This window comes from Antechinus flavipes, chromosome 2, assembly GCF_016432865.1.
Source record: "Antechinus flavipes isolate AdamAnt ecotype Samford, QLD, Australia chromosome 2, AdamAnt_v2, whole genome shotgun sequence".
Lineage (NCBI taxonomy): Eukaryota > Metazoa > Chordata > Mammalia > Dasyuromorphia > Dasyuridae > Antechinus > Antechinus flavipes.
Genome location: NC_067399.1, coordinates 214359952 through 214381241, shown reverse-complemented (window position 1 = coordinate 214381241; position 21290 = coordinate 214359952). Strand labels below are relative to the sequence as shown.

General features: G+C 36.1%; 1 protein-coding gene across 1 annotated transcript in view; it reads right to left on the bottom strand.

Moving 5' to 3' along the window:
- Positions 1-214: 214 nt before the first annotated feature.
- Positions 215-21290, bottom strand: part of BCO1 (beta-carotene oxygenase 1) — a 43545-nt gene continuing 22469 nt past the window's right edge. Inside the window, exons 7-11 of the mRNA XM_051976175.1 lie at positions 19756-20013; positions 14810-14915; positions 10208-10302; positions 4893-5004; positions 215-1914 (exon numbers count right to left, since the gene is read on the bottom strand). Of these exons, the coding sequence (XP_051832135.1) occupies positions 1724-1914; positions 4893-5004; positions 10208-10302; positions 14810-14915; positions 19756-20013 (762 nt within the window). The 3' untranslated portion in view covers positions 215-1723. The remainder of the gene's footprint in view (positions 1915-4892; positions 5005-10207; positions 10303-14809; positions 14916-19755; positions 20014-21290) is intronic.

The following is a 21290-nucleotide window of genomic DNA, read 5'->3' as shown; positions in this document are numbered from 1 at the left end:
GAAAATACTAATACTTCCATAAGAAAAATTTTAGTTCTGTCTTTTAATAGCTATTGGACCACAGGCAAATCATTTAATTTTTCTGGGACTGTATCGCAGAATGAGGATGTTGAACTAATTTATCTCTGAGATCCCTCTTCAGAATCTTATGTTCCTGTATCTAAAGGAAAACAAATTGACTTTAAACAGATGATATCAGATGATTCTGTTACAATTCAATTTCAAGCAACATTTATTAAATGCCTGCTAAGTACAAAGTCCTGTGCTCCAGAGCTGGGAAAATAGATATAAATTCTGCCCTCAAAAGAAGATACACATGTACTGAGATAAGTGTAATACAAGGGAAAAGTGTGATGACAAGGGAAGAGTGAAGCAAACATTCTTGGAAAATCTGAAGAGGAAGAGAATCACTTTCAGTAGTATCCAACGCTGCTATTCTATAGCAGAGGACCATGAATCTCTCGTTAATGTCTCTAGTTGATTGTGGAAGGTGATGGTGTTTAGTAATTAACAAATTGTTGGGTGAGAATAAAAATTAAATACAAATATATTTGAGATGGAGCTTTTAAAATGCAATTATAACTAAACAAATGGAAGCATATTTACTGAACACCAATATCAGTGCATGGAATTTGTAGAAACCCACTCACTAAAACTGAGGAGTGAAGGTATCTGGAAATTCTGCTAATGAAATTCTTAAGTGACAGTGCATCAGTTTACTAATTGTATAGTTTTATTAAAAGGAAAATTAACAAAAAACATCATGCCAGGATTTAGGAAGGAAGAGAACCTCAATTTAGCCAAGTATTTCTTTAACAGATTAAAACATTTTCTGATGACAATTTGTATGTTTGGTAATGGGTAAATCCTTATCTACTAATAATTAGCATTGCAAAATATCATTTTAAGTATGTAATTTATTTTAGTGAGAATTTCCGTGTAATGAATGCTCAAAATAAAAAGTTTTCTTTTTCGTTCCGTGATAGGTACATAGTATTCACTCAATAAATATTTGTTAATTTCAAACAAAGACAAAAGAGAGGCAGTATGGTATATATTTGAAAGAGAACTGTGTGTCAGGAGAGACCTGCGTTCAAATTCTATCTTTGATACCTAAGACCTATATAACCATGGACAAGTCAGTAAACCTAAGCCTCTCTGAAACCTTAGTTTCCTTATTTGTAAAATAAGGATAATAACAGTATCTACTTCTCAGAGTAGTTATAAGAATCAAATCAGATGATGTACATAAGTGCTTGACAAATTTTAAAGTACTCTCTAAATATCAGCTATTCGAATTACTATTTTTGTAAACCAGACTTGTCACTTCATTAGTGTGGGAATCCCCTGCACCTGTGCAGGATTAGCAGTTTATCAATGAATTATAGTCTTATAAAGTTTTCCCAGGTATTAAAACTTAAAGTGTCTTGCTTATGGTTACTTAATTAGTATGTGTCAGAAGTGGAACTTATAAGCCTTTTGGACTCCAAAACTGACCATATAGTATACCATGTAGCCTCTAATTGTTATTATAATTTAAATGAAATGAAATAAAAGGCATTGAACCTTGCTTTCTTTCTACTTAATATACCATCTCAAGAATAAAAAATAAAATTGTACCTGATAAGGAAAAAGTTTCCAGGCTTATGGTTCTATAAGATCCTACACAGTTTGTCTGTTCCCAAATCTCAAAGTAGCATCACTCTAGGGTAGACTACTAGATTTAGTTCCTAAGCACATTGCCCTCCTGCTCTTCAGGAGAATCCCCAGAGGGAATAAATAACCCATGTAGATCCAAATGTATTTCCACATCAACTGATGCCCGAGCTAGTTCTGTAAATCGTTTTGCATCCAATATCAGCAGAAAAGGTGATTTCTTGGGGTCGGTGGAGATAACCACTGACATTATAATACCTTTAAAAGAAAAAATGAACAAGTTTGGGAAATGAATATTTTTTTCTATTTTCAAAATAAAAAGAATCTTCATTAATGCTGAAAATCTAAGCCTGAGAAAACAATGTGTTTGGGTAGCCAAGGATTAAATCTAAAGAAAATAACTTGTAGGCAAAATTTAGACTTTTCCTATTTTGATCTTCAATATTCAAAGCAGAAAGATGATCTTTAGCTTGGCCATCTTGGCTTTTGTCTTTTGAATATGAATAGGGATGTAACAATACTATCTAGTCTAACTTTGGAATACAGAATAGTGCAAATGTGCCTTTCCTTGTGCCAATGTTGAAACTCCTATTGCTATTAATAATATGCTTCTTCGTTGTTGCCCATTAGGAGAAAACCACAAAGATCTAAGGCATTCCACACAAATGGTTAGAGAAGTAGGTTCAGGACTTAGAGATCTATAATTCAGACCCATTGTCCAAGACAGCATCCCCTGCAAGAACTTCTGTTCTGGAAGTACATTTAACTGGATAGAAGGATGTTTCTGATGTGGTTCTATTCTTGTAAAATGAGGAGGTATTAGCATTATATGCTGGACTTGGGTTCAGGAAGACCTGAATTCCAAATCCTGCCTCTGACCCTTACTAGTGTGTCTTAGGAAAGTCCTTAATTTCATCTGTCACATGTAAGACTCAAATGAGATTAAAATAATGTTAAAGTCATATGCAAATGTCAATTATTAGTAGTACTAGATAAGCTTGAATCTGACCAAAAAATTAGAGGTAGTATGCTATGTGGGTCTATGGACCAACCTGACAGATAAGGAAGATGAGCCACTGAAGTTGTTGTGACTCACAATTTGCTGAATTCCCTTCTTAGTGAAATAGATTTCCCTTTTTCAATCTTCAAGTCACTTTTTTGTTTTCTTTCAGTGCCATGTGGTGGAAAGAGCATTGAATTTTGATTTAGAGGACTTTAATTCAACTCCTGTCTCTGCTACTTCCTAAATATGACTTGGAGGAAATATTTCTGATCCTCAGGATTTTTTATTTTATAAAATGAGGGGACTGAACTAATTGACCTCTGGCTGATGGGAAAAGCCAGTGACTCCACTGTTCAGATACACATATTGGCAAGGTAGAGAAACAGCACAGAGAATAAGAATCAAAGCCTAAACCTTCAGTGATGACAACTTAGGTTCCTTTCTTCACTTCGTGAGGTTTTTTACAATGCTTTCCTCATTGTATATGGTAGCTAGTAGGAGCATTCTTATTTATGTTTTACATGGAAGAAACTGGGGCACAGAGCAATGGAGTTAGTTCGCCAAAATAAAACAGACAATAGGTGTAAAGTGTGGCTCAACTTTATATATTGTAATCCTAAGATCAATGCTTTTACCACTATTATGTTACTATATGAACTGTACAAGAAGGTTCTAGTTAGTAAAAAGATTGAGGTAGATATTTTTCTGCCATTTTTTTCATCTTGCTGAAACTGAATGGCTCCATTAAAAGATAGAAATAATATAAAATAATTTCTGCTAGAAAACCAGGCTACAAAACATGATTTGCTGGAATATCTTTTTTTTCTTAAGTCTATGCGTCAATGTTCATACGTCAATGAAATTGACAACTTTCTTTTATAAAGCTGAAAGGGCCTCTTGTCATAAATAAGGAAATTTAAAGTTAAATTATTTTCTCTGGGATATCCAGCCACATAAGTGGCCTGGAATCTACTGATTTCTAGTCCTCTGAAATTTTGGTATTGCAAAAACATTCTTAAAGACATTTAAAACTATTTGAAACTTCTTTCTTCATTTCTATAAATGCCTTATAGCTTTGTTGTGGGGTGGGGGAAATAGCATCTCTGTTAAGATTTGGATCTGAGGCAGCTCTTGCTGCCATGAAATTTGGCCTCCAACATTCAGTATTACACATCTTTAAGAAGTGTGGAAGGAAGTAATGAAGACCATAGAGTTAGATAAGCCACAGTAGAAAGGAGAAGACAGATCATGTGAAAAATGATTCCATCTTCACATAAAAGGAAGTCGAAGACCTCCCTTCTTTCCAACCCTAACATCACCCTACCATCATTTCTCCAATAAAGGACTTTATCCCTATGAAGGATCATGATTTTTTCAATCTGATTCCACTTAAGGTTATAGAGCAAGTAAATATCACAAAAACCTAGGCTTTTTTTTGTCCAGAAAACTTCCCAGCAGAGATTATCTTCTTAACTAGGGTCTGAGCTTGTTCATTTTTCTGTCTAGCTCTCTTTTTTTGAATATAATAGATTTCTTTTGCAATTCTACATTTTAAAAATTAATTTAGAAACATGATTTTGAGAAATAGTACATAGATCTCTCTAGATTGTCACAGGGCTTCAAGACACAAAAAAGGTTAAGGCTCTGTATATTACACCATGCACCTTTTCATGTATTCCCTCCATTTGCCTGCATGCTGTATGTGCTTCTGGAGAATCTGTATATACCTTCTTTTCCCTTCCCTTTACCAACCCCCAAAAATATAAGTTTCTCAAGGCCAGGGTCAGTGTCAATTTTTAATCTTTGTATTTGTTCCCAGTGTTAAACACCTTGCACAGAGCTAAGTAAAAACTTAGGGATAGGGACTAGACTTGTGATTCAATTGATGCAGGTTTCTGGATGAGGATTCTCCTTCTACCAATACAGGTTGGGACCACCGCTGCCATTTACACTCTTACTTGATTGCTTAGAGAGTGAGAATTGAAGTTAATTGCCTAGGGTCTCACGACCAATCTGTCAGAGGTGGCACTTGAAACCAGATCTTCCTGGTTCAGAGAGCAGCTCTCTATCTACTAGGAGGTATACTGTCCCTTAGTAAGTCAAAGCTGGATTGAACTGAGTGGATCTGACAGGATAAGAATCTCATTTTCTGACCTGCCAAATTTGTTGTTTTGAAAGTTGCTTCCAATGCCTCAATGTGAAAATAGAGCACTCATTAGGCCCAAACTCTTACCATCATCTTCTTGTTGTGCATTTGGTGCAGGCACAAACACGGGCTCAGCAAGCCAACAGTGCTCCTCTGCCCATTTCAATGATGACTTTGTTTGAATATCAAATTTCAATATCTGTGTAATTAAAAGACAAATACTGACTCAATTTTTGTGATATTGTGTTAACTACATCTAACTGAACACAATGCATGCAAGCAAGCAATGAAACCTGGGTATGTGGAGAAGATAATAGAAAAAAAACAACTCTCACTATTAAAAGTAAACATTTATAAATGTTTGGAGTATCTGTATAATGTTGACAGAAGAATTGCAGGTCTAGTTTCTATTCCCTAGGAGCTTTATAGTAGAAATCTGCCTCAAAAAGACAAAAGTCTTACTTGCTTCTCTAAACAAAATCTAAGGTTAACTTTTTCAGAATATAACTTCATATGCTGTTATGTACATTGAGAAGTTAGGCCAGGAAACCAATTAGATTAGTCTCCACACTGGCAGAAGGGAGTTTATGCATGGTTCTCCATCATCATTCACAAGCAGACATATGGACACTGTTGGCTTTGATCAGTTTAGTGTTCCTTCTATTAATGATAGCTCAGTGTTTATTTCAGCTGACAGGCTTTGTAATTAGGTTGCTATTCATTATTTTTTTTTAATTATCCCTTCTTCCACAACATCAAGAAAGAGCAACTTTGCCTTATTTTGCCCGTTCTACTTTCGTATTAACTCTAGAGTTAATATCTATCAGAAGCTATCAGTTGGTAGCTTCACTCTCTCTACATAATAATTCCTTTGCATGAATTCAGAAGAGCATCTCTCCTTTATTTAATGTCTTCTTCATTTACTATATCTGTCTTTATTGTGATCTTCTCAAGCTTCCTCCAGGTATTATAGAAAAAATTTCTCTATTTTTTAAATCAATAAAGTTGTTCCATGGTACCAAAAAACAATTTTGCAGTTGAGGCAAGAATATAAAATTATGCCATCTAACCTAAAAATATGGCATTCTTGGGAGAGGAAATGCATATTTCTTATATCTTTCTTCTCCTGCCAACTTTGCATAGCCTAAACAAATGCTTCCCCTGCCCTCCTCTTAACTTGACAGGTTATCTGCTCTGTTCTATTCCTGAATAATAATACACTCAATAGCTTTTTCTTGGAGACTTCATGTGCCAGCTCATATCTTCTCTCTTCTTTCATCTTCTAAATTTCATTGACTCCTTCCCCTTTATTTTGTAATATCCCTAGTTCTCTTCAACTTTGAAAAATTCATTACTTTTTTCTAATCTTTAGCTTGCACAAAAGAGATACTTAGGGAAAACATAATTGCTCAAAGTATTTGAAGGACTATTTGGAAGAGGGATTAAATTTGTCCTCCTTGTCTCCAGATGGTAGAAGTAGAGACAATGGGTAGAGATTTCAAAAAGACAGATTTAGGCTTGATATTGATTTAGGGTTGGGGGGAGTGGTTGAATAAAACCCTTCCTAACAATTGGAAATATTCAAAAACAAGAATGGGCTAGCTTACAAGTTAGTAGGATACCTTTCAGAGAAGATCTTTACTAGGCTAAATGATCATTTGAAGGAAATTATGTAGAGATTTTAAATCAAATGCAGTTTGGATTAGATGAGGTTCAATTAAGAGTCAATTTAGCTTTTTTCACTTTATGCTGACTACTCTAGATTCTGACCTATTTTTTACTCTTTCATTGCTAAACTGTCTCCTATGAATGTTTTCTATAAAATGATTTCATTTCTTCAAATGAGGATGCATTATTTTGTCATTTTGAGTCTTCCCTCCACTGATGCAGATAAAAATATTTTTGGGTCTTTGTAAATTCTAGTGGCCAAAACATTCATCACCCAGGGTCAACAGAGTAATAATTGAGTTGTTAGTTGCCCTTATCCAATTCAGCACTCAAAAGCTTTCCAGAGCTTGTGCTTAACTGATATAGTTTTCAAAAAGTCCAGAACCAACTCCACACTGTGAGAGGAAGAACTAGAATTAAAACTTAGTAGAAGATTCCTTTTTGAAAACTTCCCTGTAATCTAGCTTCTTCCCCTAACACAGAACTAAAATTTCTGTCTTTAAAGTTCACTAATAACTTTATAATTGCCAAATCAGAGAATCATAGCATCTAGAACTTGGTGCCAGATCACCACCTATGCTAAACTATAACCAAAAGAAATCATAGATTCAACATAACCAATAGTGCTCTTCCAGCCACTTCTCAAAGATCTTCAATGAGAGAGAATCTGCCACCTTCCAAAGCAGCCCATGTCAATTTATCATGACATCAAGCCTGAATTTGCCTCTCTATAATTTGCATTCGTGGTTCCTGATTCTGCCCTGTTGAAGCCAAGCAGAACAAGTTTTATTCCTTTCCCATGACAACCCTTCATATAATCTAAAGAAAGTTATCATGCTCCTGGTCCCCTCAAATGTTCCCTTCTCCACGCTAAACTTATCCAATTTCTTGTAACAAATCCTCCTGTGACTTCAAGATTTGGAATCTTGGGTCCATTTATTTTGTTTCTTTCCATATTTGTCTCCCTCACAATTCAACTCTTCCCAAATTTTTCCTCAAAGGACTCAAGGTCCTTCATTATCTTGGGTTCCCTCCTCTGGATATTCTTCAGCTTATCATTTTTAAAGTTATGGTGCCTATGTTGTATATACAAAAATATTTATATTTTGTGATGACAAGAAAATGGAAATTGAGGAGATACCCATTAATTGAATAATGGCTGAATAAGTTGTAATCTATGATTGTGATGGAATACTGCTGTATTATAAGAAATGATAAGTAGGATGCTTTCAGAAAAATCTGGAAGGAATTACAAGAACTGATGCAAAGTGAAGTAAGTAGAACCATGAGAACATTGTACACAGTAACAATAGTATTATATAATGATCAACTGTGAATGACTTAGTTATTCTCCACAATACAAAGATCCAAGACAATTCTGATGGACCTATGTTGAAAAATGTTATCTACCTCCAGAGAAGGAACTGATGGAATCCTAATGCAGACCAAAGTATACTGGGTTTTTTTTAAACTTCCTTTCTTTTTCTTTTTCTTTTTTGACTGTTTTCTTTCATAATATAACTAATATGGAAATATTTTGCATGACTGTACGTGTATGACCATTTTCAAATTGTTTGCCTTCAGAAAGAAGGAGAAGGGGAAAGAAAAGTGAGAGAATCTGGTAATCAAAATTGTAAAAGAAAAATGGTTACAAATTGTTTTTAGATGTAGTTGGAAAAATAAAATGTTAAAATTTAAAAATTAAAGTTATGTTGCCTATAACTGAATATTATACTCTATCTGCAGATAGAGTCCAACTAGAATAGAATACAAAGAGATTATTACTTTATTTCTGGAAACCTACCTTTTATGGCTGCCACATTACTTCCAATTGAGCTTATAGTCTGCTCAAACCTAAAGATATTCTTTATGTAAATTGCTAACTATTCCTCCTTAATCCTGCACTTGTGAAGTTTATTATCTTAATTGAAATTCTTCTTAGTTTCAACTCAATTAGGCCATCATTTGAATTCCAACTCCATTTTTCCAATCTATTTGCTAGTCCTCCCAACTTTGTGTCACCTATAAATTTGAGAGCAGGTAAGCTCTTTACCTAAGTATTGATTTTATTGATTTAAAAAAAAAAAATCTTAAAACAGGGCCAAGCATAAATCCCTGACGGCATTTTCCTGGAAACCTTTTAAGTTGATGGTGAGTCATTAAATAACTACCCTTTGTGTTAGGTCATTCAATCAGTAATGAATCCATTCAATTATATTATCATCTTCTCCAGATCTCTTCGTGTTTTGTAGGATAGAGCTCTAGACCTGCAGTTTGGAAAACTTGAATTCAAATCCTGCCTCAAATCCTTCAGCAAATCATTTCTTTCAGATTCAGTTTCTTCATATGTAAAATGGGAATGATGCTATTATCTCTATCACAGGATTACTGTGGGGACCAAATAAAACTCCATACGAAAAAGACTTGATAAACTTTAAACTATGATGCCACAGTTTCTTTTGATTATTTTACCTCAATTTCCCTGAAGTGTTCTTCCTGATTGCAATATTCCCTCTTCTAACCATTAAGACTGAAATAACTTCGGGCTAGCTACTCTAAGGTTATAAACTGTACATGTTTAATCTAGATAAGGAGAAAGACCTTCTATCTTAGACACCACGATCCCAGACCTTTCCAATCCCTCATCCTGTCATTGTTCTTCTTAATCACTAAACCCTATAAAGAATCTCTGGAATCACACATTCGATACTGGATACTGTGAGACGAGAGTCTGATGCAGTCAATCAATTAAACTCTACAATAAATTAAATTATTATAACTCTCTAATCTCTATCCTGCTTCAGTTTCTCCAGCATTACAAAACTACTTTATAAATGCCAGCTATCATTCTTATTATTACAAGTGCTTTGCTAAAATTTGAAGTAAATTACATCTGTATCATGTCTCTATTAATTTAGTAATTTTGTCAAAAAATGAATAAGGAATCCCAATAACCTGTTCTCAGTCCTCATACTTCTTAAGATTTCTACCACATCTGACACTTTGTCTTTCTTGCATTCTCTCTTACCCTAATGTGTGACATTATGGTATTCTGGTGGGAGGAGGGGAAGCTAGGTGGTTCAGTGGCTAGAGCACTAGTCCTGGAGTCAGGAAAACCTGAGTTCAAATCTGACCTCTGACACTACCAATGTGACCCTCAGCAAGTCACTTAATCCTGCCTGCCTCAGCTTCCTCCCTATAAAAATGACCTAGAGAAGAATATGATAAAACATCAGTATCTTTGCAAGAAAATCCTAAATAACAGAGAGTTAGATGTGTATTGAAACTACTGAACGAGAACAGCAATGTAATATCTTATTTCTTCTCTTGCCTTTCTGACACGTCCTGTCTCCTTCACTAGTTTCTCTCTTTTCCTCAATAGGGGCATTTCTGAAGGCTTGGTATTAACCTGCTTCTTTTCCCTTTCAACCCTATCTCCCATTGAGTCTTCTACCATTTTCATGATTTTAGTTATTGTCTCTATGCTAATGATTTGGAAATCTTTACCTTTAGGCCTGATCTCTCTCCTAACTAACTTAGATATCTGGATAGCCTGTCACCTCAAATTAGGCATATTCAAAACATCCCCATGCTTTCTCCTTTGAATTGGCACCCCTTCCCAATTTGCCTATTTTTGTTATTGGCACCTATAGTCTCTATCCATTTGGGTGTTCCCACTTAAAAACAAATTGATTCATCATCACAGAAACCAGTATGTGATATTTAAATGTTACCTTTGTTGGAACTGGATTCCACTGCACTTCTGCTGCATAAATGTATCTGTACTTTTTCCCATTGTAAGCATAGTTAATACGGGGCAGCTCAATCCCTAAGGAAAAAAAAAAGTGATTCATCAAATGAAGAATTCAAATAGATTGTGGAGGAGACATCAAAAGGAAGAGAGGATCATTCACCTCTTCATTGGCAAATTATTTAGCCTTGTCTCTGTTAATAATAATAGCTCACATATATGTGGGTCTTAATGGGTTTTTAAAAGTGCTTTATGTACCTTATATCCAGAGAAGCAACAGGACATAAGTGGAAAGGCATTGGCATTGGAATCTGAAGAGCCATTCTGAAGCTTGGCTCTGCTCTTTATGTGCACTGGCCCTGATTTCCTCATCTATAATATTATGGAGTTAGGTTAAAGGGCTCTAATGTGGTGTCTAACTCTGCAAATCCTGTGAAGCAGAGATTATTATCCCCATCAAAGATGAAAATGAAGATCAGAGAGATGGAATTGATTTTCCAAATGTCAGTGGCAGAACTAACATTTAAGAGCCTATCTTTTGATTCTAGTTCTAGGCTCTTTCCATAGCACTACTCTAGCATCTTGTAAGACTGATTTATAGCTAACCAGGGTAAACTCCAAGGAAAATGTAATTTATTTAAATTTGATATCCAAAGGTAAAGAAAATCCTTTCTGTTAATTAACTTGACTACTATAGACTAATAACTTAGGAAAGATATATGTCTTTTAAGTGCATAAAATTTACACAAGACAAATTCAATATAGTTTAATGAGTATGAAATCACAACTGTCTTCTTTTAACTCTTTAGGATAAAAGGAAATTTAGATCCTTGTTATTTCACTCACAGACAGACACACACTTTATATGCCTGTTGTGTTTAAATATATTTTATAAGTTAAATAAAATCAAAGTTAGGCATTAAAACTAAAATGACAAATCATTTTATGAAATACTTTTAATAAGATGTGGGGAGATACAAATGAAGGCAAGATATCAGAGAAAATCAGAAAATCCTTCAGAAGGAACTTTAAAGGGTAAATAAACTTTCCACTTTGTGTTTCAAAAGAGGAACTCAAGAGTACACGAGACTATTGGGTGTAGCAGGAAAGGTTTCAGTAGGAGTGGGATATTGATCTGGGGAGGAGTTGCTTTGCCATAAATTAGTAATTAAGAACTCTTTCATGTACACAACTAGATAGATACCAAAGTGAGAAGCTCCTAGGAAAAGTTTCTCAAGCCCCCTGGGGTAAGGAGATAATATCTTGGTTCTGATGGAGAATATTTAGACTGGATGACCTTCATGAAGCAAACCAAGAAATGTGACATGTTGTTAGGCTAGTCTCCTGGTAAGCTGCTACCCTTTTATAAGCATTGGTTATGGCTCAGGCTGAAGATAATGTCCTGATTTAGAGTATAATCAAATTCTAAAAGCAGAACCATGGTACATGTGCCCTTAAGAACAGAAATAAAGCTCAGAGAGAAGGGACTTCTAGGAAACAGGAGCTTAGGAGACAGAAGGACTGGGATTTAGGGAGATGAAATGCCAGGGGACAGGGACACAAGGTGAGAAGAATAGGATTTTAGGTACGAAGTAGGCCTGAGACTACCAAAAAAATGGAGAAAAATCAATTGATTCTTCTAAGGAATACCAAAGCCAGGTCAGACAGAAACTATCTCAGGTACAGCAATACTTAACCAGAAGAAGGTTTGTTTTTATTGGCAAATTCAGATGTTTTGCCAAGCATGAGGCCATTGGTGACAGCATCTTTTTTTTTCAGTGACTTCCTGTCTTCCTGGGGAGTGGCCCTGCACCTGCCCACAGATCTGGGTGTTTGGTGCTTCCTAGTCACAAACTGATAGTGGCTTCTTTAATCATCCAACTAAAGACTTAGGAATTCCAGACCTCAAACACAATTTCACATTATTTCTGGTCTACATTCCAACCAAATTAGGCTAGCAGCTATTCAATGCGTGTCATCTCTTGCCTCTGTATTTGGGCAGGCAGAGTCCACCATGCCTGAAATCCACTCCCTTTGGAGAAGCAGTGGGGGGTACAGCACTAATTTGGGAGTCAGAAAGACCTGAATTCAAATTCTGTCTCAAATACTGGGCAATTAACTCTCTTAACTTCAGTTTTCTTATCTGTAAAATGGAGATAATAATGGTGTTGTTGTAAAAACCAAATAAGATAATATTTGTAAAATACTTCATAAGTACTTAAAATATTATGTAAATATGAGTTTCTATGTTATTATTCCATCTTTTAGAATTTGTATCAGCCTCAGAGAAGGGGCTTTCTTCTTTATCTAACGTGCTCTGATCACTCAGCTTGAAGTAGATTGATCTTCCTAGAATTTTCCCAGATATTTTATCTAATCTCTCTTTTGCCACCATCATGCCCTACTTTATAGGGTATTTCTTTGTGCTCAGTAGGACGTAAGTAATGAACAAAGGGACCGTTTATTTTTGTCTATATGCCTCTTACTGCCTAGCACTGGGTTTTCCATGTAACAAGTATTTCATAAATGTCCAATTGAATTGAAGATCCTGTCAACAGTGAACTCAGCCCATCATTTCTAGGAGCTAAACTGAAGCTTCCTTGGGAAAATGTGGTCTCTGATTACTAGAGGATTTTTTAATTTTTGTTTTTTAAATTTTGTTGAGGTGTTTAGGGATTGGTTCAAAGGGATATCTTAAGCAATCAACTTAGGCTCCTTTCATGCTTTATTCAGACAAACTCTTCATTAGCTACATAGTTTTGGTCATCTACAACATTTCTAATTATAGGCAATTTTCTACAGAATAGTTCTGTGGTATTATTAATTGGTGTATTCTTAAGGAGCATTAATTAATTTTAATATTTGTTTAAGCAAAGAATAATTATGTGGAGAAAAATATGACTTCCAAACCTATGATATATTCCATAGTCAAATATACTAGAAATAATTTTTGACTAGTTTGTTCAGGCTATTGCTAAATTTTATTAGCAAAAATAATTGAATGTTAATTACTTCATTATGTCTTTTCTCCCTCATAGGCACAGGAACTAATACTGAGTAAGGAAAGGAGATGAATCTACCTGTATTTTCTTTTTTCTTTCTGTTAATTTCTACCCCCTCTTTACAAGACTATACTTTATTTAGCAGGAATATAGACTCTATCCTCACTTCATTTTTTTATATAAAGCATGTAGTAGATGTAGAATTATTAAATAAAAAAAAGTAAATCTAGAAAGTCTAATATCACCTTATTGGAACTATTCAATAGCACAGTAACAATAATAATTTTTGTTTCTTTTTTGTTTAAGAATTTACCAGATTTTGCTCATAACAATTCTTCAAGTTGAATAGGGCAAATTTTATTATGCTTATTTAACAGATGAGGAAATAGGTTGATGAAAATGGCAGTGACATATTTAAGAAAACCTGGCTAATAAAGTAAGTGTCTGAAACAGGATATGAGCCCTATCTCCTAGATGAAAGTTCTAGTTTTCCTTCTTTTGGAGTTAAATTTGTGGGAATTTCTCCCTTTTTTTCCTTATCTGGGAGAGGTAGTATGGTACAGTGGCAAGAGCATTCAATTTGTGGAACTATGCTCAAAAAGTTATCAAACTAATGCATACCCTTTGATCCAGCAGTGTTTCTACTGGGCTTATACCCCAAAGAGATACTAAAGAAAGGAAAGGGACCTGTATATACCAAAATGTTTGTGGCAGCCCTGTTTGTAGTGGCTAGAAGCTGAAAAATGAAAGGATGCCCATCAATTGGAGAATGGTTGAGTAAATTGTGGTATATGAATGTTATGGAATATTATTGTTCTGTAAGAAATGACCAGCAGGATGAATACAGAGAGGATTGGCGAGACTTACATGAACTGATGCTAAGTGAAATGAGCAGAACCAGGATATCATTATATACCTCAATAACGATACTATTTGAGGATGTATTCTGATGGAAGTGGATCTCTTCGATAAAGAGAGCTTTAATTGATCAAAGATGGACAGAAACAAAGAAAGAACACTGGGAAATGAATATAAACTGCTTGTATTTTTGTTTTTCTTCCTGGGTTATTTCTACCTTCTAAATTCAATTCTCCCCGTGCAACAAGAAAACTGTTCGTTTCTGCAAACATATGTTGTATCTAGGATAGACTGTAACCTATTCAACATGTAAAGGACTGCTTGCCATCTGGGGGAGGGGGTGGAGGGAGGGAGGGGAAAAATCGGAACAGAAGTGAATGCAAGGGATAATGCTGTAAAAAATTACCCTGGCATGGGTTCTGTCAATAAAAAGTTATTTAAAAAAAAAAAAAAAGGGCATTCAATTTGGAGTCTAAGGATGTGTGTTCTGGCCTAGGGCAGGTCACATCTTCTCTTTCTGGGACTGTTTCCTCATTTCTAGAATGAAAGATTTGGACTAGTTGAACCCATTCCAAACCATATATTCCTTTCAAGATAGTGTAGCCCAACTGGGTATTAACACTATATTGAAGCAGGACGTGTGAACAAAGTGAAGGTGCTTCATGAACTTTATAAAAATCTGTCTCCCCGCCCCTCACGAAATACCACAGAGAAAATCCATTTACCTTCATATAGCTCTTCTGATTGGCAGTAGACTTGGTCATCTTTTTCCTTCAGAGCAGTTGCTGTTGTCGATTCAAGTTTGACTAAATTCTCACCTATTTCTGCATCCTAAAAGAGTGTAATATTTCAAGCCATTTTTTTTCTATTAGAACGTTTCTTTTAGATGAAATCTACATGTATAAGAATCAATTTTACTTTAAAAAAAAAAAGAACATCCCACAAGTGAGTCATTTAAAGTCTAGTAGTTGTTACATCTAGAATGATAGAAATTTATCTAATCTAGGTTTTTTATTTTAAATATGGGGACACTGATGTTCCAAGAAGACAAGAAAACTTTCCTGAACTGGTTTTTGACAGATTTCCTGACTCTTACTCTTTTACCAGGAATGTTAGGGATTTTTCATTAAATCATTTGAAATTTCATCACATTTGAAAGCAGCATAGTATACTGGAAAGTTCTCATTTAGAAGAGAAAATTCCTGAATTCTTGCTTTGAAACTTTACACAAGATGGTCCATCTGTGTGAACTTCAATTCCTCATTTGTAAAATAGAGACGATGATAGGTCCTGCTTCCCTGAAGGAATATTCTAAGATCAAATGAAGTATTTTTGTTTTAAAGCCAATCAGACAACAAACATTTATTAAGTACCTACTATGTGCTAGGCACTGGGCTGAGCTCTGGGGACACAAAAAAAGGGCAAAGACAGTACCTGCTTTTAAGGATTTCATACTCTAATGAAGGAGATAAGATGCAAACAACTATGTATAAAAATGTTTTATAAATTGTAGAGTTCTATGCTTTCTGTTGCTATTCTTCTTTAAGAAAATCACTGGCCTAATTCTTTAATTTTCCTCTGTGTTTCTGTCTCCCTAGTGACTAAATACTCAGTCTTTCAGACCACTAATATGTGATTTACAGTAGGAAAGGTAGGAAAGGTTGATAGAATGGAGGAAGACTGCATTTGCAAAGGGGACAAAGCAGCATACTGTCTAGGTGCCTTTTATGGATCCACTCTGGCAGCTTGGTGGCAGCTCCTGCCAGCAAGGGTAGGTGATCCTGCCACCAATCAGGATCTGAAGTTGACATGGCAGGTGTTAGTATTAGATGATCCCTAAGGTCCTAGAGCTAACATTCTGTGTGGATAAATACAAATCTGTTTTGTCTTTGGATTTGTTGCTTACTAGCTGATACTCCAATTACCTCTTTCCTTTCTTAGCTAAATTTCTTGGAAAAGTTGTCTACAATTTTTTGTTAGATGGAACATATGTCTAGAAAGAGAGGGAAGAGATGAAATAAACTAAGATAAAATATTAAAGGGAAATAGAGAAGGTGTAAAACATTATCAATAAGATATAGTTTTAGAAATTATATTGACTATACTTCTGGATTAAATTTTTTTAAAAGAAAAAATTGTCTATACTCAATGCCTCCAATTCCTTTCCTCTTAATCTCTTTGAAGCCCTCTGCAATCTATCTTCCATCTTCATTCAGGGCTCCTCTGTCTCCTAGTTGCATAGATTCACAACCTTAGTATCATTTTCAATTTCTCACTCTCACTTATCCCACATATTTAATCAGTAGTCAAATCTTGTATCTTCACATCTCTTGCCTATGTCCCCTTCTCTACACTCACACAGCCACCACCCTAATTCAAGCCCTTAATTACTTCTTGCCTGAACTATTTCAGTAGATTTCTAATTACATGTATTGTTCCTGCTTCGAGTCTCTCCCCATTTCAAACCACTCTCCACCCATATGCCAAAATAGTTTTTTCTAAAACATAGATCTGATCACCTCAACTCCTCCTTCCCCCCGCCCCCCAATAAACTCAAGTACTCTCAGGATCAAATATAAATTCTTTTCTTTTAGTTTTAAAGCTCTTTACAATATAGTTCGCTTTACCTTTTTAATCTTATGCATTATTGCCTTCTTGTACTCTACAATTTGGCCATATTGCCTTTCTATTCATTATACATACTACCCATTCTCTTATCTCTACTCCTTTATACTGATTGTACCCCATGCTCCTTCCTCATTTCTTCCTTTTATAATCCTGGTCTTCCTTTAAGATTCAGATCCAATGTCACTTTTATTAGGTTCCTATAGGTACCACATGCTGCTAGGAGGTACAAATATGAAAGTGAACAGTTTCTGCCCTCAAGGAGCTTATATTTCACAAGGGAACATTCAGAACATTCAGTGAGGCAGAAAACCTTTCTCTCAAGAATCACTTGTATCTCCTTTGCATGAATGTTGCATATACTAATATATGTACAAGCTGTCTCCCCCATTAGAATGTAAATTCGTGGAAAATAAGGACTGTTTCTTTGTATCCCCAGGACTGACTCATAAAAATGTCTTTTTGTTGAGAAGCAATTGGGGTTAAGTGACTTGTCTAGGGTCACACAGCTAGTCTAGGTGTCAAGTATCTGAGGGGGGATTTTGAACTCAGGTTCTCCTGACTTTAAGGCCAGTGCTCCTACTATGTAATTAGCTATCCCAATAATAACGTCTCAATAAATAACTGTTGATTGATCTACTGTGTTCATGACCACCATTCTTAGTGTTCTTGTAAGCTAATTTCTAAAGCCTAAGTCTGACTATGTTATTCCTCTGCCTCAAGAAGCTTCAGTGGCTCCCCATTCTTTATAGGTTACAGTACAAATTTCTCTGTTGGGCATTTAATACCTTTCAGCAATCTGGCCTCCAGGCTGCTTATACATCTCTTCCCTTCATGAACTATGTATGTTCCATTCAAATTGGTCTACATGCTATATATGACATCCCATTCTCTTGCCTTTGCAGGCTGTCCCTATGCTTCAAATGCTCTCCCTCTTCATCTCTGACTCCTGGAATCCTTACCTTCTTCCTTCAGGTTTTTCCTGCTTCCCCCCAACTGTTAGTACCACCCTCCAAATCATTATGTGTGTGTATATACACACATAGACACAGATACACACATTTGTGTCTGTGCTTGTGTCTGTGAAATGTTGAATTTCCCTTGTGGAATGTAAACTCCTTGATGGCAGAGACTTTCTCTGTTTTGTGTTTGTAATTCCTGGCAGGATGTCTGGTACCTCGTAGGGGCTTAATAAATACTTACTGGTTGATTGTATTGTATAAGCTATATAATACTTCACAAGAATCACGGTTGATCTTGGACTTTCTAACTGGCAGAGATTCCTGTATCATATCCATTTGAAGAGTCTGAGAAAATACCAACTATAAGACCATGATGATTTTATTCTACCTTTTCTTACTCCAACCCCTCCACTCCTTATCATCTTGAAAAACTCTTTGTTCTCTCCTAAAATCTCTCAGATTCTAGTGGAAACAAGAAATAAACTCCCCACAGATCTATAAATTGGATAATTATATGTGAGCCCTTTATTTATTGCTCAATTCATTTCAATAAAAATTTGTTATTAGGTATCCCCTGTGTGCTTCAAAGTAAGCTTCATACATCATCCTCACAGACCTCCAGCTGCATTTCCCAAACTTGATTTTCAAGGTGTAGGTCTACATAGTCATATTGGAAACCACAGCTTGAAACCAGTCAGGCAACTTATGGGACAAAATAGGACTTTTCTATATAAGCAGTAATAAAAACAACTTGGGCTCTTTCTGATGGTAATAAGTGGTAAGTGGCTTGGTCAAGCCCTAATAAACACAATAAGTCTCCTGCAATCTTCTTAGGATAGCAATGGAAAGATCTTTTAGTAGAACTCATATGAAAAAGTGGGTTTGGTTTCCTTGGTATTTTAAACAAAATACCAAAAAGTATCTATATTTTTTCATTTAAAAAAACACCATCAAATATATTGAGTTCATTTTCTTGCATTTGAGTTCAAGCGGCCCCCTGCTTATAATTCTCCCTTGAGGGGGATGGGAGGATCCCCCAGCAGCTGCCAGGATTTTGGCCTACTTATAACCCCACTTCACAATGAGCTCTTTAGTAGGAGTGTAGACAAGCCAGTTCTGTGGAGTGTCTGTACATGTCTGCCCTGCCCTGCCTCTCCCCTGCTCTGCCCTGGACACCTCCACACATCCCCACGTAAACATGTTCAAGGGTGGCAAGGGTATCTGTCCTTCTACACCTTTATTCTGACCTCAGCTGGTCTGCACATTCAGATGACCCAGGACAATGAGTAATGTGCGTGTGTGTGCACATTGTCCATTTCTTCTGAGAAATGTTCCACTGTGAAAATATTTCCTTGGCAAAAGCACAGTTAATTATTATTTTCACTAGCCCTGAAATGGGCAAGTTCCCTTTCTTTACTCTGATCTTCACCTCAGTTTCCTGATCTATAAAATGAGAGGATTGGACTTGATGGCTTGTTAAAATCTTTCATTCTTAAATCCTACGATCCTATAAAATATTTTTGAGAGACAATGGTAGATATGTCTATCATCATTCAACCAAGATGTCTTTAGACAGAACTAAGCCACGTGAATCTTGTTTGGCAAAGTAAGGCCAAGTGCATGATTTATGCATTCTATTTTAGGTTGCAGATTGAGCTATTCTTTAACAGGGAAAAAAAAAGTTGAGAAGACACGTTTATCAGAAGACAAACATCATTCCAAAATGACCAAGACAATCTCTTTTCAGGAGTTTTTCCTCTGAACTAGAAATAACATTTTCTGTTGCATTAATCATCATGCACAAAGGATTCATACTCTGTTATCAAGCCTCTCACTGCTTAGCTAGATTGGTCTTTGGGCAATAGTTCTAGCTCTGGCTTCATATTTGAAACCTTTCTAACTTAGCAGGACCTGCCAGGTCTTTTCCTTGGTTGACATAGCCTTCACCTTTATACCACATAGAGGTTCGCCTTCATGACACAATGAGGTATGGAAAGAGGATTTTTGTGGAGCTGGGAATTTACTTACTTTTAAAAATCCTTTTCATTAGTTTTTAGTTTTTGTTTTTTAATCACACACACTACCTTGTCCATCTGGAGAGGAATGACAAATCTCTTGAGGGTTGGTGTACAAGTAAGTTTAGAGTTCTGCTCAAAGAATTGATTCAAGTTTGCCAAGTAGAAGAGCTGATAAAGACTGTGGTCCTTGTAGGAAATGACATCAAACACGATATGATTCTCTTCTTCATAGGCATTTACATGATGGAAGACAACCATGGGATCAGCATAAAATTTGGTCTGCAGGGTCCGTTTTGTCTTGCGATCAATAATGTGAATGTAAGTCTAAAAGAAGATAGACATAAAACATTGGTCAGCAAAAGAGTGTTTTTATCCTGATCCCATGAATCTAGGTGGCAAGTGGTGTTTGTTAAATTTCCATGAGACACCACCCCCACGCCTTCCTTTGAAGATGATCTTAGTGTTTGCTTTCATGCTGGATAGGGTGACTCCTTACCTATAAAAAGACACTGAGCAGAGTTTCCATTTCATTAGAGCACCCTTTCCTTGCCCCTACATTCAGGTCACTGGAGTCACTCCACACGTTTCTTGTCCCTCTCATCTCTACATCCCAATCCCACACTTGCCATTTCCTAGCTATCAAGTGATATAGTATCATGGAGAAGGAATCCCAACACTTTGAAAAGTCTGCTTTTGGAATTTCTCATACGTCATTTGGATGTGTTTGCACATTGGTGTTGTGTCACATATATTTGTTTATTCTTCATGTTTTTACTTTGTACTAGCCTCCTTGCCTGATTGTCCTGGATTAACCAAAAGCCTGAGATAGAAGAAGTAGTATTTTTGTTTTCTCACAGGCTAGTTCTAGGCTCTCCTCTCATTGCCCTCTTCTTTTCCACTTCCCCTTTTCTTCCCCATTTTCTTGTTTTTCTCTTCCTTTTTCTGTCTCCACCTTCAAAACCAAGAAATGCACAGGGAAGTATGTGTGTGTGTGTGGTTGGGAGGGGGGTCAGGCTGGGGAGAGTGGTCAAATTTGTCAGTAGGTATGATGGGAAATGGTTTCAGTTCCTTTTCTCCTCCATGTCTTGACCTCATGATCTGGGTTTGCCCATGTAATTTGAGAAACACTTCTCTTCTGTTATATAATTTGGCCTTTAGGTCCCCTCTGACATTCTCTGTTTAAATGGACCCTTAAGCTGAGTAGCTTCTACCCTTTTCTACGAGAAGCTGATTCAACAATCATTTATTAAGTAGTTGTGTGTAATAAATGCTTGTTGAAATGGAGTTAATGGCAAGGTGCTTCAGTCAGATGAGAATGGCACGATTTCTGCCTTCAGGAAACTTAGATTTACCTCTTATGTGTGAAGACAGAAATCAGGGAAGAAAAAAGACCCACTGGGGTTGGTGGAAGGGGAAGAGCCAGAACCTTCAGGGACTCTACTTGGTAAACATCTGCTGTGGTAAACATCCATATCTGACTCAGCCTCTTCTCTTCCCAACTCCAGCCACCTGGTCTGTCAAGGCAGAGGCCTGGAAGAGGCCAGTGGGTAGGCTAGAATGTGATGGGAAAGTAGAAGTGGCAAGGGATAGAAGGAAGGAGC